This window comes from Myxocyprinus asiaticus, chromosome 33 (assembly GCF_019703515.2).
Source record: "Myxocyprinus asiaticus isolate MX2 ecotype Aquarium Trade chromosome 33, UBuf_Myxa_2, whole genome shotgun sequence".
Lineage (NCBI taxonomy): Eukaryota > Metazoa > Chordata > Actinopteri > Cypriniformes > Catostomidae > Myxocyprinus > Myxocyprinus asiaticus.
In genome coordinates, this window is record NC_059376.1 from 20,614,288 (window position 1) to 20,639,382 (window position 25,095).

The window sequence follows — 25,095 nt, forward strand, 5'->3', positions numbered from 1 at the left end:
ATCGCCCTTGACATTAATTTTTATTTAACAATGCCAAGTGCATCTGGAGTTTTGATTGTCATGCAATTAAGCAATTTAAATCGAGTTACCAACACTAATGTAGCCAACCCCAAGGTACACTGGACAAGTCACAGACCTTCCTACAACATGATTTTAGAAATTGTTCACTCAGAAACCGCGTGCGTGAAGTGCAGCAGCAACGTTAAAACGTGATTTATGTTGTCGGACCGCTATAATGTTATGCAACCTTGCAAAGAGCTGGTATGGGGTCAGCCCACTTCATAATAATCATGATGACTGATGCTGAGGTGCGTAGACTCCGCTTCTAGCCCTCTTCCCCCTTTAGGTAGACACGAAGAGGGGTACAAATCAAAGGGGCTTTAAATAGATCCATATTATCAATCTGACTGCTGTTATCTGACTGAAAGAGCAGCGACAGAACTGCTCTCTATACACTATTATTCTTTAATTTTACACATCACAGTAAACACAGTAATCATGCCCAGTAAGAGGAAGAAGAACAAGCGCCGCATGAGGAGAGTGGTAAGCTATTTACCCAATATATTATATTGTAGCAGTTATATACAAACTATGCATAAACTTTTTTTTAGTTTTGCAGTCAGCTGCATCTGCCACAACTCTCGTCTAGTTCCAGCGTCCAAGCTTTCGTTGGTTGTTTTCCAAAACTGTGTTCTCCTAAACCGGATGATCATACATTTTTACATTAGTCTGTAAGCAGTTAGAATTTAGTTAACTGTCGTCATAGGCTTATCGTTTAATGTGCGCTGGCCATTTGGTCTATTTGGGGCTGTTCAGACCGAAAGCGTGCTTGTGCGTTTTTTATTTTTTTATTTTTTTTTATTTTTATTTTTTTGCATAAGTTTGCAAAAAAAAAAAAAAAAAAAAAAAAAAAAAACGCAGCGAGACGAATATTAGAACGCAGGAGTATCAAGACGCGCTTTTGAAAATTGATGCTTCTTGTTTACTTGACGAAGCGTCTAAACGCGGCGCTCGAAGAGTGCAGATGGACGCAAAAACGCGTTCGGTATGAACGGCCCTTAAGGAGGTTGTTCACGCTATAATGTATGTTTCTTTAAGTAGAACTCCCGCTATCTGATGTGATCATTTTAGGCTATTGATTAATTGACCTTTTTCACACTCCGGGTTTTGAAACGCGGAAGTAAACGTTCCAAAACTAGTGATGGGAAGATCGGATCATTTTACTGACATGAATCTTTGAGTCTCGTTCAGCAAAATGAACGAATCTTTATTCAAGTCATTTAGTTCATTCCGTTCATTTGAGCAGAATTAAATTAAAATGTTACATTTTCAATAGCCAAATCCCCCCAACACGTCTACTTACGCAAACTTTGATTATAGTCCCCATAAGGAAAAATTGATAATGCAGCCATGGACAAATTATGAGAAACAGAAAGATTAGTTCACCTCTGGAATCTTCTGGTCCAAGTCGTTCATTCTTTTGTCACTGCATAGGGTATACGGCTGTCACGTGACAAAAGAACGAACGACTCGGACCAGAAGACTCGAGAGGTGAACTAATCATTTCTGTTTCCTGTGTGAGCAATGCATAGCGTTTACGGCTGTCACGTGACAAAAGAACGAATGACTCGGACCAAAAGACTCAAGAGGTGAACTAATCATTTCTGTTTCCTGTACAGCGCCATATGCGGTTTTCACGTAACAAACGAACGGAGGTTGCGCAATGCACATGCGCGGCCAACACAAAATGAACGAATCACTCTCTGAGACTACTCGTTCAAAATTAACGAATCGTTCATGAACGACCCACCACTATCTAAAACATTTCGAACGTTTGCCGGGTAAACTTCGACAGTGGTGAATGGGAGATCACAGCAGATATTATTTTTACTTACCCATTTGCTCCAAGACCAAAAGAAAAAAATCCACTATTACGTTTGATTGACTTTCAAGAAGAGGAAAAAAATAGAGCGGTTATAAATTTGCACTCAATATTTAAAAAATGTCTAATATAAAGAAATTGCGAGATTTACGCCGCTAAATAATGCGGAAACACGTCATCACAAAAGGTCTATCGTGATCATCACAGGGTGCAGCAGCATCTTTTAACGAAGGGCTTGTGTCCCAAAGGAATCAGTACAGAGATGCAGCCTACAGTTACACTTAGCGTTACAACATTTGGCTTTTTTTTATTTTTTATTTTTTATTTTTTTATAATCATGCAAATGTGTTTTATTGGGAAAAGGCTATGTAAATAATAATAATAATAATAATAATAATAATAAACATATTAGTTGAGTGCTTATCCCCTTGCTTATTGTAGATTTTGGAATTAGGATTGACTTTGTGTTAATTAATGTCTGTTCCAGTGGCGGATTTAGGCTTGAGTGACATGGGTGCCGCTCAGGGCGACATCTTGGGTGGGGGGGGGGGGGTTTGGTTTATGTTCTGTCATACCGAAGGAATGTTGCACTCTATTGACTATGCCTCAACTCTATAAGACATTGTTTGTCCTCTGTGGCCACGGACATAACAAAATGCACACAGTTTGTCATATGAACACTGTGCTCTTTGTTTGGATTTCACAGCAGCTTTTTAAGGTATCTTAAAATATTTAGAAATACCACATACCACAGTATGTTTTGCTGAAAATATAACCAATTAATGCTTATTGACTGCCTTAAAACCCTACTTGTGGCATGTAATTATATCAATAAACCTGCCTTTCGAACAAGTACAGAAATAGAGGGGTATCTTTTATCTCTGTAGCTGTTAAGTCCCCCAGATAGAGCCAGCCAGTCCTAAATTGGGCACATTTCACAGTCTCTAATCATCCTTTGTAAAACAGGAAATGGTGAGAGTACTGGGGCGAGCACATTCCAACACTCTGTTTGTTGCTATCCATCACGTCCAAATAGAAGAACCATTTTTTAAAGTCAGCCACCAGCTCTAATTTACTCTTAGCTTCTTTTTGTATATGTATGCCCATGCTCAAGCTTTTGAACTGGTTTCTCTTGTTTGTATGAGACCAAACAACCTTGAAGCAAAATGTGCTTCTTTCAGGGAAGATGCATGCTTTTTTTGTCTTAACATCCTCCCCTCTCCCCCCAAGCACCAGATCATTTATGCTCTTATGCTGCTACAATCCCAAGAGTCTTTTGTGGTGACGTGGTGTCTTGCTTTAAAAGCTGGCCTGTTGCATAGGCTCAGGCCCATGTTTTGCCTCATTTAGTTTTGTCCTGTGAGCACAGTGGCCAGTGCTGATGCTTGTCGTCACACATGACTGCATAATGTGGCCCTAACTGTGCTGTACACTGTACACCCCATACTTACACAATATGAGCTTAAACTCTTTTGAGGCCTATGTAAACTGCACCAGCAAGCCCTCGCTCTTGCCCGATGAAGTGATGGGTCTGATTATAATGTGATTATGGTTCCATTATGATGTGATTAGCATTTTTGTCCATTGTCCGTAGTCCCATTCGGAGCTCACAGGGGTGCTGACTCTTTGAACTCGCTTGACTAGGCTTGTCTGGAACAATTGGATTCAGACAATTTTTGCCATTAGAAGGCCAACTTTTTGTAACTTAAAATCTTTAAGTGAAGTTGTTCTAAAATGTGTAATCCCCATCAAATGCAATCATTTAAACTTAGCAGTCCTTTAAACAAAAATAAATTGGTTTTGAATTCATGATTTGATTTTTTTCTTCTTCTTTTATTTGTGAGTAGCAGGCCCAAAGAAGGGCCTTGGAGGAGCAGTATGCCTCCTCTGGAAAGGGAACAACAGGAGTGCGAGGAGTCTCTGCTCTGGTTCCCACACGGGTTCCAGTTCCTAAAACCTCAGAGTGCCCAATCTTGGTTCAAATTAAAACTCCACTGGCAATGGTTGCTCCAGTTGACGTTCCAGCTGAAATTCCCTCTGCAGAGCAAATTGTGTTAGAGGTTCCAGTCACAGATGCCGTCAAAGACAAGGGAATGATGGCAGCAGAAGACCTAACAGAAGTTCTAGTGGAACCCCCCATAGAAGAGCCAGCTGTGCTTGAGGAACCAAAAAGTGTCATCATTCCATTAGCAGAGGTAATGTGCATGTGCACCCCCTTGTTTGAGGTCATTCGTTGAGGTTCAATGGTCTTTTGATTTTCATCAAGTGCACACAAAATTTTGGATTAGCAATCATTATGTAGGACATGGAATGTCTATAATGCATGATGGACACTGATGTTACCAATATGAAAGTATGAGCCTGTCAGTAATGGCTTTTTTGCAGTCTGGACATAAGATGTGGGTGTGGTCTTAGGCAGTGTAGGAGGAGTATATTTTAGTGAGTGAACATTGTGCACTGAGAGCCTGGAGCCAGAACAGAATCAAACCCAACTGCCCAACTCCTCTTTTATTAAAAATGACTTGAAGCTTTGTTGAAGGCTACTAACTTTTCAGACACAGCATTTCAAACTTGTCGTCAACTACCTGTTGGCTCTTTATGTTTTATATCTGGTGACCTGCGTAGAATACTGAAGATTAGAGATTCTTGTAAGTTATTGTGTTTTTCCTTCCTGTTCCTGTAACTCAAATGGTAGAGTTTGGCACTTGCAATGCCAAGGATTTGGGTTCAGTTCCCAGCGAATGCATAGACTGATAAAATGTATACCTCAGATGCCCTGTGCATCTGTCAAATGCATAAATGTATATCCTTTGGTCACACACACACTAATACATTGAAAACACATTGATTTTGCCATGTTTACACCTCTCCTTCACTGGAACAGTGTTTTCCTCAACCGAAAATGGAGACTTTCAAGTAAAACTCTCTCTAGTACTGCATACTTTGGAAAACAAGGACGTTAGAAACCATATTTTTGTGGATGTGGCCTTAGAGTACCCTCTGAGGTGTACAACATTGCAATGGTCCTGTGTAGGACAAACTCTGCTCTATACATTATCTGGTACACAATGTGTCGTCCAATCTCTCCAGTCTTTCTTTTGGTTCTTTGCACTGCTTCTCATTGTGATTTGAAAACATGTGGCAATTATGTGCTGATACAGGCAGATTGCTGTTTTCTAAAAATGAGTGTACTTATTTGCCAGTACATACTGTATATGCAAGCTTAAATTCCCCTCACACCTTAACTGACACAAAGTATATTGTCAGTGCCACTCTCCTCAATCTCCTGCCCCTCAACCTCCCTTGTGTTTGTTTTTTTAAGAAAAGCCAACCCCTTAAAGCCCACCCTTCTCTTCCTGTGAGCTCTGCTTCAGCCTCTCCTCTATTTACAGCCATCACAAGTGGTTGGGTTGGACATTCAAACATACTGAGAGTGGCACAAGACAGGGCAAGTGACAGAGGCACATACCCATACAGAGAGTGGCAGGTTAAGGGCTGAGTCTTAGAGTTTCACAAGTTTATTGGAGTGTCAGGTCTGTGATGCCATGGGGCTTATTCTCAGTTGGCTTCGGGGGCCTCGTGAGTCCACTGACTTGCTGGATGTCTCTGTGGAAACGCAGGTGAGCTCCCATCTTTTCAGCTGGGAGAGAAAGAACATTTTGTACTCTACTTACCCTCACCCCCCTTCTCTCCTCCGTTTCTCCCCCCAACTTTCTTTCTACCCTCCTTCTTGTGTTTGTTAAAGAGGCCCAGGTAGGCGTTGCAGTGGCTGGTATATTGGACACTGCAGAGGAGGAGCTTATACAGTATGTGTACATGTGTTGTGGTGAATGCAGATGTATGGATGGGTGGGTGGAGATAAGGAATGTGCTTAGGTGGGCTGGAAATGGCTCAGTCATGCCTGCTAATTAAGGAGCATGGCACCTTTTTTAATATTTGTATTTTTTGTGTGTTTGTGTTTGTAGGTTTTGCCTTCTTGTGATTGCCTCGTAACCCAATAGGACTGTAAAAGTGTTTATTAGTTTATGTATAATTGAACTTTTTAAAAAGGATGACTGTTTACAAAGTATCAAATAATTTATAGGGATACTGATGCAGACATATGACTGAGGCCCACTTTATAACCTATATGCACATGCTCAACTCTGAGGGGGTGTGATGGCCAAAAGGCTGTCTTTTGTCTCTTTCAACAACAATCTTTGTGACAACAGTTGTGTGTGTTTTATCGTACTGTGAAAGCCATTGTGTGGTTTAGACAAGTAGCTGAATGGCATTCTACAGAATCCACAGAAGCCTCTATGATGTGAGCATACAATACATTAAATGAGGTTTTCTAATATTGTACTTTATCTGTAACATTGGTAACATATCTATAAAACTTTTAGTTTGTTTTCAAGTATTACAAAATTGTGTTCATTTCCCATTCATTTCTCTCCATTGTTACTCTGGCTTAGACCATGGATTTCCAAACATTTTGATGCCAAGAACCCCCAAATATGATGATCACATTGCAAGGGTCCCCCTTCATAATATATAATGGCAGCTATGTTATAAAGACTCATTTACTGTATATTGTGCGAGGAAAAATTGTGGATACATTGAAGAGTTACATTTCAAATATGAACGATGGATCTTGGAACAGCCTGGTAAACTTTGTTCTGGAAAGAGTTAAATTGGCCCTGGAACATTTTGTTCTGCTCCCACAGGAGGCCTCTGGGGCACTTAGTTTTTTGAGAAGCCCATGTACTTACAAGTGCTCTGTGTAGAAACTGAGATCCAGAGCACATCAGTATAAAAACATATTCAATATTTTAACAACTTAGCATATGTCATGTTAATATGTTACACTATGCTCTGCGATGTCCATGCATTTTTAACATTTAGCATTTCTTTTTTAAACTTTGTTCCTTTTTCTTGTTTCTCACCATATGGTTGTGTTAGCTTTGTTTAAACTACTCAGACATAATTGTTTGTAAGTTTTGTTTATTTGATAAGAGCACCAGCTCTAAATAAACATTTAGAGTAGCAGATGACAGAATTATAATTTCTGAGTGAACTGTTCCTTTAAGGGATGGGAGGCATGGTATACTTGACTTTACGTAATGTTGTTGTTTAAGTACAAATTCCAATTTAATGCATTGTTTAACAACGATATATATGGAGTCTATGACAGTTGTAACACAACAAAGCTCTATAGAGTGATGTGGACAGTGAGGTTTAAAATATTGTGCTGTACTGTCTTCTTTAGGTCACAGCAACTATAGATGAGCCAGTGTCCATCCCTGCAGAATCCGAGGTACAGGATGTTAACATGTTTACCCCATCAATACCCTTGCCTTTGGCCATGCTGGTTGTCTATAGGTGTTTGTCCATGCATTTTTAACATTCATTTTTTAAACTTTGTTCCTTTTTCTTGTTTCTCACCATATTGTTGTGTTAGCTTTGTTTAAACTACTCAGACATAATTGTTTGTAAGAGAGTTTTGTTTATTTGATAAGAGTACCAGCTCTAAAATAATAATAATAATAATAATAATAATAATAATAATATAATAATAATAATAATAATGATAATGATAATAATAATAATAACTTATAAATGTTATAAAACTTATAAAAGTAAACTTATAATGAATGTACTGAAGAGGGTGGGTGATATGTAATGCCTCTGTGGGCCATGTGGCTTGAAGACAAAGGCCACTTGGGAAGGTAAATTGGTTCCTGCCTTGCTCAGATTCATGCTCTCATCCATCTTGGGCTCTCAGTTGAACCTCGTTTAGAATTTAAAAAAAAATAGTTGAAAAAAAAAAGAAAAATTCTGTCATATTAAAAACAATACAGCATGATTTTCTGTAAAGCTGCTTTGAAACAATATTTTTATGTGAAAAATGCTATACAAATAAAATGACGACTTCAATTCATTATTTACTCACCTTTGTCTAGTCACAAACCTGTATGACTGTCTTCCATGGAACACAAATGGAGATGTTAGGCAATATGTTAGTCTCATTTACCATTCACTTGAATCTTTCACATTTCACATTCAAATTTCATTGCATGCAGAAGAAAGAATGTCATACAGGTGTGGAACAACATTTAGAGTAGCAGATGACAGAATTATAATTTTTGAGTGAACTGTTTCTTTAAGGGATGGGAGGCATGGTACACCTGACTTTACACAATGTTGTTGTTTAAGTGCAAATTCCAATTTAATGCATTGTTTAACAACGATATATATGGAGTCTATGACAGTTGTAACACAATAAAGCTCTATAGAGTGATGTGGACAGTGAGGTTTAAAATATTGTGCTGTACTCTCTTCTTTAGGTCACAGCAACTATAGATGAGCCAGTGTCCATCCCTGCAGAATCCGAGGTACAGTATATTAACATGTTTACCCCATCAGTCCACTGTATAGCACCAGTGTACATGTACAGTATATCTAATAAAAAAAAAAATACCCTTGCCTTTGGCCATGTTGGTTGTCTATAGCTGTTTGTACTCATTAAAAAAAATGTCTCAACTCTCCTTTTTAGGTCACAGCAACTATAGATGAGCCAGTGTCCATCCCTGCAGAATCTGAGGTGTGTTAATGTGTTTTACCCCATCAGTCCATTGCATAGCACTGGGGTATATCTAATAAAAACACCCTTGCCTTTGGCCATACACACTTTTGGGCTGGTATAGGTGTTTTTCCTAATTAGTTGGCCTCCGGTGCCACACCTTGCCTTTTTGGTGCGCTAATGTGCATTCTGTCACACCTTGCTTTATGAGGTGTGAAGACAGCTCGTTTGCTGTGTTTTAACCCTTTTGACGAACAGAGAAGACTAGCTTTTTACAAATATACAGTATGCCTATAGAAGAAGTACTGAAAGGTAACCATAGTGAATTTGTTCATTCAGTAACCATTACCTTTTTTAAACATGCTATTGACAGATCCAGGTTGAGGACAGGTCACCTGTTGTCACAGAGGTAATGTCTCTTTAAGTGACTCGTTACTGTATTTTAATCATTCATGTGCATGATCTGTGTCATAGTTTTTAAGAGGTTTTCTGAAAAGTGTCAGATGAAAATATTGCCCTTACATTCTGTGCAAAAAGTTAAGCTCCTATGTGAAAGTGACTGGAACATTGGTCTAAAACATGGTGCAATTTCTTTAACATGCATGGTGGATGCCATATTTAGCTGAAAATGAGGCTGTGAGTGATATAAATGTAGTCCACTTAATGGATTGCACTGTTGTGTACCTTGGTATTGATCATTCAGCCACCAAAACATTGAAAATGCATCTTTCAAAAAAATCCAGAGGACAAAAATCACGTTTGTGAAAATTAAAGTGATTTAAAACCGTAAAACCCATTGAACAGAGTGTACTTCTGTCCCTCATAACCTTGTTTTTATTCACATCAAATTAAAGGGATAGTTCACCCAAAAATAAATATCCTGTCATTATTTACTTAGCCTCAATCATGTTATCCCAAATGCATATGACCCAAAAGGAGATGTTATACAGAATGTTAGCCTTAGTCACCATTCACTGTTATTGCATCTTTTTTCAGTACAATGAAAGTGAATGGTGAGGCTTACCATTGAGGCTAACATTCTGCCTAACATTTCTCATTGTGTTTCTCAGATGAAAGAAAGTTGTATGGGTTTGCAACAACATGAGAGTGAGTAAATGATGACAGACTTTTTATTTTTAAATGAACTATCCTTTTAAATATGCCGTATTCCCTGTCTAAGTTCCATTTGCTGCAGTTCAATGTAATTTTTAAATAGACAAAGCTCTGTTAAAAGCTGAAAGTTTTGCTTTGGTGTAAATGTTGCTTGCTTTGTCTGGTCTCCGTATGATGTTCTGGTGCATTTGCATGTTTGGTGCAGATTCATGTTGTGGCTAAACTTGTTCAGACAGTTGACATTGTACGTGGAGATGAAGCTGCTGCTGGGCTTCATGCAGAAGATTCGGTGGTGAAGGTACCAGTGCAAGAGGAGACAGTGGTTACAGCTGAAACTCTAGCTGCAATTGAAACTGTGACAGAAACATTGACAACTGAAGTTGAGCATGTTGCTGAAGCCGCAGTAGAAGTCTCCGAGCCTGCCGTCGAGGTAGTTGGAGAGCCTGTCGTTGAAGTCCACACGGAAGTCACAGAAATTATGGAGGTGCCTGATACAATATATCTTCAAGGCACATTGCAATAAACTATTTGCCTGAGTATGTTTGCATGCATAACAGGTGAATTTGTCTTGTCCTTTGAATGCACTTGTTTGTATAACTGGGCTCTTCATTTGCAGTCCAAATGTGAGTGCTGTAATGCATGACATGAGCCTCCTTCTTCCAATTTATTGTTCATTCCTTTGGACAGCTTGATCCTGTGTGTTATTACAGGAGTTTTCAAACATTTTAATGCCAAGGTCCCCAAATATGATGATTCCCTTGCAAAGGGGCCCCTTCCTAAAATATAAAGGCAGCTATATAAAGTATTCTCAGCTATAAACAACATTTTTAAAAATAGTAAGTGTGCTATAAAGACATAATTTTATTGCAAAAATAATGACACTTGCAAATTTACCCTAGAAAAATAAAACACAAGCATAAACCATTCTTTAAAGTTGTTTTTCCCCCCATAAAACTAAATGCAGACTTGTTTTAATTTTATACTGTTAAAAGTCTTTAAAAAGCATTCTTTCTTTCTTCCTTTTTTTTTTTTTTTTTTTTTTTTTTTTTTTTTTTTTGTACAATTAATTTTTTCTTTTAAATCTTCCACAGACCATCTAGCACCCCGTAGTGGTCCACTAGGGGTCCCCAGACTCCAGTTCTAAAATCCTTTTTAATTGCACACTAAACTAATGCTATCAAATCAGTATGCTTTTAAATCAACCATTTTCTCTTTCACATTACAGAGTGTTCATAGAGCACCTGAACCAGAAGAAGTTCCAGCGGTGAATACTTTGGATTTTTCTGTTTTTATTGTTTCTTTGCTGTGGGTTTTCACATGTGACTCCTTTTAAATATACTGTAGCAAAGTCATGATAGTTGTTTTAACAAAATTGCATCCATCTGTTCTGTTTGTATTACTAACACAGCAGGTTTCGATATGATGGCATCTGATGCCTTGTTATAATCTGAGAATATTACTTTATCATTCTGGCCTGCAAAGGCAAAATGCAGTAACTACATTATATATTTTGTCAAAGTTGAGCTATGACCAAAAACAGGTCATATAGTCCATTGACAGATGGGTTTGGCTGAACTATGCTCAGATTCAGAGAAAACAGAATGTGAAAATTGCAGTAGAAACAAAATTAACTCTAAAACTAACTAACTTTAAGCCATTTTTCTCAGTTTCAGTGTTGTTATAGTTACGTTACTGCGCTTTGCCTTTGTAGGGCAGATTAGTCTTGTGTGTCTAGATTTGTCTGTGCTAATTGTTTGAAATCATGAACCTTGAATGATAGAAATTTGTGTAGTCTTTTGACAGGTTTGTTCGTGTAATTTATTTTAATTTAATCTTTTTTAATTTTGCACTCTAAACCAACTATTGCCCTCAAATATATGCATGTTTTAAATAAATTATTTTCTCACTCGAATACAGGATGTACATGCAGAGCCTGAGCCAGTAAAGGTTTCAGTGGTGAGTTTTGAGGAATTTTCTGTTTTAATTGTTCTTGAACGGACATGCAGGACACCTGAATTCTAGTTAAAGTAAAATGTACCTCTCTAGTGGAGAAAAGCTCACTTCAGTAACATTGCACTGATTTTCATGCATGCCAGGGGGCACACAAATAACTCTTTCAAATTCCTTTTATTAGGAAGCTGTAGTACTTACTGAAGCTTTAGTGAAACCAGAGCCTGAACAGCAGTCAGTCCCATTGGAGGAACCTACGGTATGAGATTTCTTTTTTTATTAACTCTTTTAGTGGGATCATCTGCAGCATTCATATTCGGAATCCTTTTAGATTGAAGTTTAATTTTCAATATGGTCTCTTTCCCACGGGTTGTCACATGCTAAAGCCTTTGGTCGAGTCCACTAGTGATCCTGTTGCTGAAGATTATGTTGGTACTGAGTCAGCTATACCTGTAGGTGTTGAAACAGCCATCACAGAGGAGCAGGTGAGCAACTGATGTTTCAGCGAGCAGACATATCCACAATGTGCACATCAAAGCATTAAATCCTGTTTGCTCCTCGGATGGATTCAAATAGAAAAATGTCTTTTCCCAAAGATTCCTGAAATACCAACAGATGCCCCTGAGCTTCTTTCAGAGACAATGGCAGAAAAAATTCCTGCTCCTGAGCCTGTGCCATTGCCAAAGGAGATTATCCATGTGAGCTTTTTATTTATTCATGACCTTAACTGCAGTCAACAACATACAGTATATATTTGATAAGTTTTGGTGTTCCAGTGAAATTGAACCCAGGACCTTGGCATTGTTAACGCCAGGCTCTACCAGCTGAGCTACAGAAACAACAGCTTTGTTTAATTTGACTGCTGCATATTATTATTTACAGAAATTATAAGTAAATTATAAATTATGAATATTGTTTGATGTCAAATTATTTTTTTTTTATTGTTTTTTTTTTTGCTGGATTGGATTAATTGAGGATGAAATAGGAAAGAAGCTAAAGTTGGGGGAGACTCTTCCCACAGAGCTCCAATTTTTAAAGAACATGCTTGAATACATTGACTAAATTGCTGATTGATATACAAAATATGGAACTTTTTGGCTTATACATTTATCTGTTTCTCTGACTATAAAGATTTTGACATTTTAATAAAATCATATTCTTTACATTTCAGGCTCAAGATGAATTTATGGCACAAGTAGAAACTGAAATCAAAAAGGTATTATTTTTCCTCAAAACTTCTTGACATTATTCTTTTTTTTTTTTCTCCCAATTTGGAATGCCCAATTCCCAATGTGCTTTTAAGTCCTCGTGGTCGCGTAGTGATTCGCCTCAATCCGGGTGCGGAGGACGAATCCCAGTTGCCTCCACGTCTGAGAACGTCAACCCGCACATCTTATCACGTGGCTTGTTGAGCGCGTTGCCACGGAGACATAGCGTGTGTGGAGGCTTCACGCCATCCACCGTGGCATCCACGCTCAACTCACCACATGCCCCACCGAGAACGAACTACATTATAGCGACCACGAGGAGGTTACCCCATGTGACTCTACCCTCCCTAGCAACCGGGCCAATTTGGTTGCTTAGGAGACCTGGCTGGAGTCACTCAGCACGCCCTGAGATTCGAACTAGCGAACTCCAGGGGTGGCTACCCAGGCCCCCTAACATTCTTGTATGACACACTGGGTTGCCACCACCCCATACCCACCTCCATAGACTTACAGCCCGCATAATCATTTTGACATTTTAATAAAATTGTATTCTTTACATTTCAGGCTCAAAATGAATTTATGGCACAAGTAGAAACTGAAGTCAAAAAGGTATTTTTCTCCTAAAAACTTTATTGAAGTACAATGTTACCACCATTCCCCTGCCCACCTCCCTAAACTCAAGCTCACTAAAGCTTTCTAAACAGATGCCAAGCTCGTTTGTGTGTTGTTGACACATAATGTGTGCATCAACTTTGTTTAATCAACATCAAGAATTTACAGTAAAATTTATATAAATACAGTATATAAAAGGGAGAGTGTATATCTTAGGTCCTGTGAGTGTTTCATTGTTTTAATAGTTCATTTTATGAAGTTGTGCAATGCCATAGCAGCTTAATTCTGTGATAGCCTACATCCCATAACTTTTAAGGTGGACTCACAAAGAGAGTCAGCACCTGTGAGTGATTTTTGAGTAAATGTTGTTTCTCATTTTTACAGGACTTGGCAGTGGGTGGTGGCCTAACTGTGGATTCCATCAATGGATGTCTGGCAACTACTGAAGTTGCAATTGAAGGTTAAAGTGCCTATGGTATGAGTGAGGATATGCTTGTTATTTCTTGCTCTTACACTGTGTAACACAATTTTTGTTCCTGGGTAGTAAGTGTTATTTCCTAATTGCTTATGCCTCAAAAGTATAGAAAATGGCCATTTTTCCCCACAAACTTTGCTTTTGTGACCAGGACAGTGATATTTTGAAAGGTACCTATTTCCAATGAGAAAACGGGTGAATTTGTGTCTTTTTGTTCACATAAAGTCAGAAAAAAACAACATATGAATCCAAAATCCTTCTTTATCTGTGGTCCGTCGAAGACACCGGCTTTGACCTTTGCCTCAGACAGCTTAGGGAAGAAGTCTTGAAGGTACTTGAAGGCTGCCAACTCCTTATATAGAGCTCTGACAAATTTTGAAAAAAAGGCCCAATTTGATGTGCAGTGGTGGCATCAGCACCTTCCGGGGGTCCAACAGTGGCTCCCAATTGACGTTGTTCCTCCCCACAGAGAACTCGGTCCGCTGTGGCCAGTCCCGCCTGCGGTAGTGTGCCTTGGTGTCCCTGCTGTCCCAAAGGCAAAGATAGCAGGGAAACTTGGTAAAACCGCCTTGGAGACCCATCAGGAATGCCACCATTTTTAAGTCTCCTATGACCTCCCAGCCATAGTCATCATACTTCAAGGTGTCCAGCAAGGTCTTAATGCTGTTGTAATCCTCTTTGAGGTGCACAGAGTGAGCCAGGGGAAGAGACGGGTACTTGTTACAATTATGGACCAGCACGGCTTTGAATATTACTTTAGTGTAAATACATGTTAATTTGGATTCATATGTTGTTTTTTTCTGACTTTATGTGAATGAAAAGACACAAATTCACCCTTTTTCTCATTGGAAATTGGTAAATTTCAAAATATCACTGTCCTGGTCACAAAAGCAAAGATTGTGGGGAATAATAGCCATTTTCTATACTTTTGTGGCATAAGCAATTAGGAAATAACACTTATTACTCAGAAAAAAAGAAAAAAAAAAAGAAAAATATATTGTTACACAGTGTAATTTGAATCTTTTTAAAATGTGAACAAATGTAGTAAGGTCCAATCTGAGCCATATGAGTAATATAACATCTGTTTAGTTGTCACAACTATTGTTTTTTGTTCAGTTTAATAGGACATAAAGGGACAGCTGAAACATCATGAAACAACAACATTGCAAAGTGCCTTTCTGTGCTGGTTCTTACCTAAAAATGAAGAGGATGTGTGGCTGTTTATTTGAGAGCTTCAAACTAATTATCTTCAATTTCCATATGCATGTACAATAGATTTGCAGGTGTTATATATTATATACAGTACATAGTACAGTTAAATAGATGAGTGTTGCAAATTTCTATGTTTGTACTTGGACCATTTTTAATGGGGAATAAATACTGTTGTTTTGGTAACACTTTACAATAAACTGTATTCGATAACATTTGAACTAATAATGAAAAGTACTTTTATACCATTTGTTAATCTTGGTTAATCTTAATTTCTACCTATAGTAATACCTTTTATTTACATTATAAGTATATGTTAACATTGAAGCATTATTAACAAACACAAAAATAATCAATAGTATTTTGATAAATGACCATTATTCAAGATTAATTCATACTGTAAAAATTCATTAGTTCATGATAATAAATGCCATAAATAATTTTAACAAATAGAGCCATATTGTAAAGTGTTCCTGTTGTATTTGTTTCATTTGGCAAAAAGATTTGGGGTGGATTGCTTCCTCAATAGAGCACAATTTAATACTGTACCTTTGCCACCTCTTCTCTGTCCCCCTCAATGGTTCACATGATATGGTGCCTTTTTCCCATATTATAAATAAAGGGAGTTTGAGAATAATAATCTCAACCCATTTCAATGCTTACGCTTGTCTGCATGCATTAGATGTAAATAGAAAGTTTCTAGTGCAGCTGTAACTGTTGTATGGCACATGCTCTAGAAGTGTAAGGAAAGGTTTCAAACATATTGAAAGAGAATACAATTGCAGTATTTTGATAAAGGCTTTGATAAACCTTCATTCAGGAACCTGATATTGAAATGAAAAGAAATGAAATAAAGACTCATAGAAACACTAGATGAATAATGAAGATGCTCTGAGCATAAGTTAAAAAAAGAAATTAACAAGACAATTAGAAAATACAGGGCAAAAGACAACTGAAAAATTCAAGGTCACTCTATCTGTCACTCACTCGACGTTGTGTCGATGTAGTGACACTAGTGGTCACTCTTGGGAGCCCGAAACACTTCTGGTCTTTGATAAAAGGCCAATGAAAATTGGCGAGTGGTATTTGCATGCTGGTACGCAACCACTCATTCAGATTTTCTCTTCAGGGCCGAACGGTCATGCTCATTGAGCTGAATTCTCACGACTGTTCATTCACATCTGACGGCGCATTTCAGCGGCTTCTCCCTCCTCTGCACTGGTGCACTGCAGAGAATACCCCTGGGCACTTCGGCAGAAAAAGGAGAGTATATTTTCTGAAAGAGCATATTTCTCTAAAAGAGCAGCACACACGGAACGTCTTTTTAAAGATGCCTTTCCAATTGTATGTTATTCCTGGTTGCGGTCGTTACCTCTCAACTTCAGACGGTCATGATTGCTGTCTTTCGTGTCTGGGCACACGGAGTCTTTCGTGTCCCACACGGAGGCAGTGTTCATGGATGGTTCATGTTCTCACTGCGAGAACATGACAATGGCAACATTGCGATCACGGCTTGCTTTCATAAAAAAGCAAGCCACCCCAGCGGCTCCCCGCCTCAGTCCTTCTACCTACGGGTTTGAAGCCAGCGCGGCTTGCACTGGGGGCGATTTGGGGACTCCAATGGGATCGCCTCCGCCGGGTATCCCCCCACAGACCTCCCATTCCCCAGCACGCTCGTCTGCCCCGATCAGGCTTCCAGATGAGTCCGCCGGCTTGTCTCACAGCGAGTTCGGCCTCTTGTTCAGAGCCCGCAAAGCTGATGAGCTCTTGAGCGCAGCATGGGAGAGCGGGCTTGTACAGTCGGAAGCAGAAGCCTCAGCTGGGCTCCCCCCTTCGGGGTCGAATGCCCAGTCACAGGCTGATGCAGAGATGATGGACATGCTTTCCCGGGCGGCCGCGAGCGTTGGGTTAGAGTGGAACCCTCCGCTCTCCCCTGAACCCTCATGGCTCGATGATTGGTTCCTGGGTTCGCGGCGCCGCTCAAAGCAGCCATGCCCCACTCCAGTGCCTTTCTTCCTGGGAGTGCACGAGGAGCTGACGAAATCGTGGGAGGCACCTTTTACTGCCCAGTCCCGATTCCTCAGTTCCCCCACCCTCACTACCCTCGATGGCGGGGCGGCCAGGGGCTATATGGCGATTCCCCCGGTGGATATGGCGCTCGCGGTGCACCTATGCCCGCAGAGCGCCGCCACCTGGCGCGGACATCCAAAGCGCCCGTCCAAGCCCTGTAGGTTCACGTCGTCCCTGACGGCTAAAGCCTACAGTGCTGCTGGACAAGCCGCCTCTGCCCTGCACGCCATGGCTCTCCTGCAGGTCCACCAAGCCAAGGCACTAAAAGAACTGCACGAGGGTAGTTCCGCCCCAGATCTGATGCAGGAACTGCGCTCTGCGACCGACCTCGCTCTCCAAGCGACGAAGGTCACGGAGTGGTCTCTCAGGTGGAAGATGTCCACATTAGTGGTCCAAGAGCACCAACTTTGGCTCAACCTGGTCGAGATGGGTGAGGCCGACAAGACACGGTTCCTTGCTGCCCCCATCTCCCAGGCTGGCCTATTCGGCGACACCGTCGAGAACTTTGTCCAGCAGTTCTCAACGGTAAAGCAGCAGACGGAGGCTATTCGGCATATCCTGCCCCGGCGCGGCTCAAGATCCCACACCCCGTCTGCTCGTCGCCCAGGGTGTCCCCCTTGGTGACTGCACCAGCTCCGCCGCAGCCCGGCAGACGCCACCCGTCTCACATTCGGCCGCTAAGAACCCACGAAGGTCTTTCAAAGTTCCCCTGAAACGGGCGACCCAGGGTCAACGAAACCCACTCAACTGGAGCTGGTAGTAAGACCACTCCATGCCCCAGTGGAGGGCCGGGTGGAGAATCTTTTGTTGTCTTTTTGTTTAATTTCGCTGCATGCCCAATTGGCTGCGGTACCCAACAGTTCAGCAAAAGAGCGGTTTCCTCCTTCACTGGGTCACATACCCAGTGTGCACGGTCGTCATCACAACCACCGTCCACGGGGTTTTCCTTGCAGGATTGGCGCTCCAGCGGCGGTCTCCCCGCCCCTGCGTGCCCAGCTGTGGCACACATCCACCCCCGATGTGACAGTCTCCACGGGTTGCGAGGACAGGCCCAGGCTGTTCTGGGGGTGGTCGCAAGGAGCCAATTAAGTGCTTCGATGTCCCTAGACTCAGCACGGCCACGACATGGTGTGGCACCTCGAGCTCCGCCCCGCCGTAAGGCCCCACCTGCCGGTACGTTGTCCCTTTGGTCCCGCTTGTGCAGAACTTGGATGCGTGGCTTGCACTTTCCAATCCGTTGCGATGGATGGTCCGGACCGTCCGACTCGGCACGCGATTCTGTTCGCCAGGCGTCCGCCCAGGTTCAGCAGTATCCACTTCACCTTGGTGAAGGACGAAAACGCTTCTACCTTGCGCACGGAGATCGCTACCCTCCTACGGAAGGGTGCGATAGAACCTGTCCCTCCGGCCGAGATGAAGAAGGGATTTTACAGCCCCTACTTCATCGTACCGAAAAAAGGCGGTGGGTTGCGGCCAATCTTGGACCTGCGAGTACTGAACCGGGCTTTACACAAACTCCCGTTCAAGATGCTGATGCAAAAATGCATTCTGGCGAGCGTCCGGCATCAAGATTGGTTTGCAGCGGTATACCTGAAGGACATGTACTTCCACATCTCGATTCCACCTCAACACAGACCCTTCCTGCAGTTTGCATTCGAGGGTCAGGCGTATCAGTACAAGGTCCTCCCTTTTGGCTTGTCCTTGTCTCCTCGCGTCTTCACGAAGGTCGCAGAGGCAGCCCTTGCCCCGTTAAGGGAAGTGGGCATTCGCATTCTCAACTATCTCGACGATTGGCTAATCCTAGCTCACTCCCAGGACATGTTGTGTGCACACAGGGACTTGGTGCTCTCACACCTCAGCCGACTAGGGCTTCGGGTCAACTGGGAAAAGAGCAAGCTCCTTCCGGTTCAGATCATCTCTTTCCTCAGTTTGGAGTTGGACTCAGTCTCTTTGACAGCGCGCCTCACGAACGAGCATGCACAGTCGGTGCTGGCCTTTTTGAAGGTGTTCAAATAGAAAACAACGGTTCCACTGAAATTCTTTAAGAGGCTCCTGGGGCATATGGCATCCTCAGCGGTGGCCACCCCGCTCGGGTTGATGCATATGAGACCGCTTCAGCACTGGATTCAGACTTGTGTCCCGAGATGGGCATGGCGCTGCGGGACACATCGCATGGACATCACGCCGGTCTGTCACCGTCTTTTCAGCCCTTGGACCGACCTAACATTTCTACGGGCAGGTGTTCCCCTAGAGCAGGTCTCCAGGTGCATCATGGTCACGACAGATGCCTCCAAAACAGGCTGGGGTGCTGTTTGCAATGGGCATGCAACCGCCGGCTTGTGGACGGGCCCGCGACTGCATTGGCACATCAACTGCCTTGAGTTGTTGACAATTCTGCTTGCCCTGTGGAGGTTTTGGCTGTTGATCCAGGGCAAGCACATGTTAGTTTGGACAGACAACACGGCAATGGTAGCATATGTCAACCGCCAAGGCAGTCTGCGCTCTTGTTGTATGTCACAACTTGCCCGCCGTCTCCTCCTCTGGAGTCAGCGGCACTTCAAGTCGCTGTGAGCCACTCACATCCCCGGCGACCTCAACACTACAGCGGACACGCTGTCATGGCAGGTTACACTCAGGGGAGAGTGGAGACTCCATTCTCAGGTGGTCCAGCTGATTTGGAGTCAATTCGGACAGGCACAGGTAGTCCTGTTCGCCTCCCAAGAATCCTCCCACTGCCCGCTCTGGTATGCCCTGATCGAGGCACCCCTCAGCATAGATGCGCTGGCACACTCCTGGCCTACGCAAATACACGTTTCCCCCAGTGAGCCTACTTGCACAAACTCTGTGCAAGGTCAGGGAGGACGAGGAGCAGGTCATCCTGGTAGCACCCTACTGGCCCACCCAGACATGGTTCTCGGACTTCACACTCCTCGCGACAGCCCCCCCCCCGGCGAATTCCCCTGAGGAAGGACCTTCTTTCTCAGGGACGAGGCACCATCTGGCCCCTGGACAGGATGCGGAAGACCTAAGCGGCTAGGGCCCACTCTACGAGGCGCTTGTATGCCTTTAAGTGCCGTCTGTTCGCTAAGTGGTGTTCTTCCTGACAGGAAGACCCCCAGTGATGCCCAGTCGGATCGGTGCTTTCCTTCCTGCAGGAGAGGATGGAAGGGCAGCTGTCCCCTTCCACCTTGAAGGTGTACGTTGCTGCTATAGCAGCTCACCACGACACAGTCGACAGTAAGTCTTTAGGGGAAGCACGACCTGATCATCAGGTTCCTGAGAGGTGCCAGGAGGCTGAACCCCTCCACACCGCGCCTCGTTCCCTCATGGGACCTCTCTGTAGTTCTTCAGGGTCTACAGAGAGCACCCTTCGAGCCTTTGCAGTCAGCTGAGCTTAAGGCACTCTCCTTGAAGACTGCCCTCCTGACTGCACTCACTTCCATCAAGAGGGTAAGAGAACTGCAAGCATTCTCTGTCAGCGAAACGTGCCTGGAGTTCGCTCTGGGCTACTCTCACGTGATCCTGAGACCCCGACTGGGCTATGTGCCCAAGGTTCCCACGACCCCTTTTAGGGACCAGGTGGTGAACCTGCAAGCACTGCCCCAGGAGGAGGCAGACCCAGCCCTGTCGTTGCTGTGTCTGTTGCGCACTTTACGCATCTATTTGGATCGCACGCAGAGCTTTAGAATCTCTGAGCAGCTCTTTGTCTGCTTTGGTTCCTCAGCATAAAACCTGAATGAGTGGTTGCAAACCAGCTCCTTTTAAACCCGTATGTCCAGGGGAGTGGCATGCAAATACCACTCGCCAATTTTCATTGGACTTTTATCAAAAACCAGAGGTGTTTCGGGCTCCCAAGAGTGACCCCTAGTGTCACTACATCGACACAATGTCTCGTTCCCTCCATCAGGGAATGGAGGTTACGCAAGTAACCAGGATGTTTTATAGATCTTGCGCCCCCAGTGGTCACTGGTAGAACACTGTTGTCTGCAGTGTTGTCATGAAAGGGTTGGGGCAGGGGCATACATTCATTCAGATTCAAAGTGTTATTCACTTACAGTATACCGATATTGTAAGACTCTCCTTTAATATGATATCAGGGGTGAAAGATAGGATAAGATATTTCACCCTCAAATGAAAAATCTCTCATCATTTACTCACCCTCACACCATCCCAGATGTGAACACAATATTTTTAGAAGAACATCTCAGCTTTGTAGATCCTCACAATGCAAGTGAATGTGTACCAATTCAAAAAGCACATAAAGGCATCATAAAAGTAATCCATAAGACTCTAGTGGTTAAATCTATATATTCAGAAGGGACAGTGGGTGAGAAACCGATCAAAATGTAAATCCTTTTTTACTTTAAACTCTCCTCCCTGTCCAGTAGGTAGAGATATGCTTGAAGAATGAATAGCCAAAAACAAAAGAAGAGTGTGAAATTGAAAGTAGAGATTTATAGTTAAAAAACTTAAATATTTCTTACCCACACCTATCACATATCTTCTGAAGACATGGATTTAACCACTGGAGTCATATGGATTACTTTTATGCTGCCTTTATGTGCTTTTTTATTTCAAAGTTCTGGCCACCATTCACTTGCATTGTATGGACCTACAGAGCTGAAATGTTGTTCTAATCTTCTAAATCTTCGTTTGTGTTCAGCAGTAGAAAGAATGTCATAAACATCTAGGATGGCATGAGGGTGAGTAATGTTAAGAGAATTTTCATTTTTGTTTGGACTATTCCTTTAAGATCATTATTTAGTGATGTACATGTGTCAGATATAGCCAAATGGGTAATTTGAATATTCTGTCCCTGAAAGCTGCATTATTTAAGTGGTTCATAATAAAACAAGCACATCAACAGATTTAAGCCACTACATATACGGTAATTAAGTTTTTATACCAAGCATTTTTCCCCTGAGGTACACTTTAAGGGAGTAAATTGCAAAATAGCCAGTGGTGCCTCCAAGGAGCTTGACAACGACAAAACAAGCTCTTGGACAAAACAACCAAGTAAGCATTAATACAACAATTTCACCATGCTTTCCCTTGGAAAAGAGATTTATTTTCCTCAGGTGAACCAAAAGTCACTGTACGCAGTGTAAAGACACACTGTAACTGTACATATGAAGTCAGATGTGAGATGAATTTGCCTTTCATAAACAAACAGGCCTAGTTTTATTTAGAAAAGAATTAAGAATTAGCTTTCCTGCTTTCTGTTTCCCATTTGTCCAAGACTGGATCCATGTGGAAGGTGTACTGCTGTTTTATCATAATTTAGTATAACATTGAATGTTTTTTTCTCAACGCGAAGAAACGGAGCATATGAAACGTCATATGGTTTACAATGAAAATGTGCGTACAGACTATGTAATGCACAGATGTGGTATAAATATATAAAGACCGGAATTACAATAGCAGGAAACAAACTTCATCTGCTGCTTGTTGATTCCTGCACAGCAAATTTAAGACGCGCGTTGTCATAACGGCAGCATGTAGAGACACATTTGCAGTCAGCTACTTTGCCAAGTCACATTCAGTATGTTCACTTTAGAGCTGCACCTAACGATTATTTTTTTATCAATTAATCAAACGATTCTTTTTCCGATTAGTCGATTAATCTAATGGCTAATTTGCCAATTATTCTAAAGATTTTTTTATTATTATTACTTGATTAATATAACAATTAATTAACCCAAAATAAATATACAAAACTTGTCTCATTAATATTTTATTATTTTATTAAATCATTTTCTCTTAAACACAAACAAATGTACAAGAAACAAAGTGTGCACTGCAGGGCATTATTCTGCAACAAAAATAGCCCTGTCTTAACTGGTAATCTCCATTTTACAGTCCAACATAAAATCTCTCCAAAATAAAATGAAAGTAAGAACTTGTTCAGTTCAAGTAAAAGGAAAGTGCAATCTACATTTAGCAATCCAACAACAAAATAAATGAAACAAGTGTAAAATTCAAGTCACTTTCAGGAGGAATACCAAAACATTGTGCAACCTCGAGTTTAGCAGTCCAATATAAAATCATTTTACAGTAAAATTAGTACAATTTGAGTAACACTTAAATGTTTTTCTAACAGGAATAACTAAAACTTGTGCATTCTTAATACCTGATCATAAAAATAGGCTACTAGATCTCAAATTCAAAAGGATTGATGTAATTGACTGTAATCTATGAATAAATAGATGAATAGATGAATCTATGAATCTATGAATAAATAGATTAAATTAATCACTGTATGTCAACCCTTTCCCTGAACTGGAGAATCAGTATTTTTACTTAAGTACTTGACTTAAAACTTAAAATGGCTATGACATTGATTTATTCCATCACTGGAGTAATATGCAGTTAAGATAATTCACTGGCAAATGTAATTTTGCATCAGTGTGGGGCAAGGAAAATAATTTAAATGATTTACAGACTGTAACAGTCACACAGTTTATGCCATTTTCTGACTCATACATGGCCGTTAAAGTAAACAGAAAATATAAAACGGCCAAATAACAAAATTAGATGATGCATGGTGTAAAGTTACGTTAGCAGCAGTGCAGAAATTACTTTTAACATGGGGGCGATGAGGAAACATTTAGAAAATCAATTTTAAGTGACTACTACTAACAGAAACACGTGTTGTAATACTAATATGTCATGCTTGGGTGGGGACAAAAAGTAAACAGGACTTATGGTGCTGCCTTGCTGCCGTCTTGACGAAGTGCTCCGGGATGTTTTCACTTCAAGTGTTCATTCATGGTGGTTGTACTGCTGTGATAAGCCATTTCCATGATGACGATGGAGTAAAGAATCCAAGTGCAAATTTATTCCAACGTGTAATCCAAAAACCCTAACTACAAACATGAATGAAACATAAACATGAACTTGACTTAGACATAAACTTGGCTTGACATAAACTAGACTTGACATGAACTTGACTCACAACCAAAGTTACATCAACAAACAATACCTGACAATGGACCATGGATAACATGAGGGTTAAATACATGACATGGGAGAACACATGACAAAGATAACCAATAAACACTAATGTAAGGCTAGCACCATGATGTCTACACCCAAAAGGCGCCATTTCAGGTAAAAATCAAAGAACTCTGCGAGAATCAACGTCATAGAACTCTCTCACAAAAGCTGAAATCTACACCTGAATATCACCACATGTGATAAATTGCAAATCGCCTTTCCATTGTTTTACAAAGCTGAACTCTTCACCTGAATATCACCACAGTGTGATAAATTACAAATCACCTTGCTGCCCCCTCTTCTCTCTCCCCCTTCTCCCCTTCAACAGCTCTGGACCAACACAAAGACACAAGATTTATATGTAAAATATAACAAATACCATGAAAACAAAGAATGCAACTGTATGTGTTCGATATCATTTAAGAGGTCTCTGTGTGACTGGTATAGTGGTCTCTTTCCCATGTTGATAAAATTAATGGTAACAAAGTTATAAGGTCTTTGCCAAATACTGCATAATTCTGGAGGTCTAGCCCCCTTCTTGACCTACAATTTAAATGATCTCCTGTATGTTAACAAGGTTAAACCCCAGGAAGTCAAGAACCCATTCACCCCCAAATTCTCATTGTTCAAAGAATAATACCATTTGGTACACAATGTTTATTCTTAAGGAAAGTTGGCAAGAACCTCGGGGAATCTGTAGACAGATCTCCCGCATGATTGCTGTGTGTAGTTTTCATTGCCAGGTAAATATTCTTAAATTCCTTTATCTCTGAATTGTTGATATTGTATGTGATTGGCTAATGAATTTATTCTTTGAATTTTATTTAGAATTATTGTTTTGTTACCTGGTTAATAAATTGTTATGTTTAAAATTATTCTAATTGACCGTGTGTTATTAACTCTAGTAGATTACGTTAAATCCATAACACCACAAATCTACGCTCAGGTTAATAACGGACTAAAATACAGCTTCGGTGGAACAGAGGGGCACACCGACTGATGTTTTAGAGCTCCGACT

At 41.2% G+C, this 25,095-nt stretch overlaps 1 protein-coding gene across 10 annotated transcripts; it reads left to right on the forward strand.

Moving 5' to 3' along the window:
• The first annotated feature begins 280 nt into the window (after positions 1-280).
• On the forward strand, positions 281-15,819 carry LOC127424378 (calphotin-like). 10 transcript variants are annotated; one of them, XM_051669514.1, is made up of 16 exons: positions 282-543; positions 3,730-4,077; positions 7,131-7,178; positions 8,209-8,256; positions 8,418-8,465; positions 8,818-8,853; positions 9,790-10,041; positions 10,783-10,821; positions 11,475-11,513; positions 11,692-11,766; positions 11,894-11,992; positions 12,104-12,205; positions 12,679-12,723; positions 13,280-13,324; positions 13,712-13,802; positions 14,919-15,817. In XM_051669514.1, exons 1-15 carry the CDS (start codon positions 499-501, stop codon positions 13,790-13,792), a joined length of 1,350 nt encoding a protein of 449 aa, XP_051525474.1. In that variant the 5' UTR covers positions 282-498; the 3' UTR covers positions 13,793-13,802; positions 14,919-15,817. The 10 variants fall into 10 exon arrangements, with proteins under 10 accessions (XP_051525475.1, XP_051525477.1, XP_051525476.1 ...); XM_051669515.1 differs by lacking the exon at positions 8,818-8,853 and having other exon boundaries at positions 281-543; positions 14,919-15,819; XM_051669517.1 differs by lacking the exon at positions 8,209-8,256 and having other exon boundaries at positions 281-543; positions 14,919-15,818.
• Positions 15,820-25,095: the final 9,276 nt, after the last annotated feature.

Coding starts and splice junctions, on each gene's coding strand:
- LOC127424378 (XM_051669514.1), top strand. CDS start 499: ATGCCCAGTAAGAGGAAGAAGAACAAGCGCCGCATGAGGAGAGTG. Junction 7,179..8,208: donor CCATCCCTGCAGAATCCGAG/GTACAGGATGTT, acceptor TCTCTTCTTTAG/GTCACAGCAACTATAGATGA. Junction 11,767..11,893: donor TCCCATTGGAGGAACCTACG/GTATGAGATTTC, acceptor CACATGCTAAAG/CCTTTGGTCGAGTCCACTAG.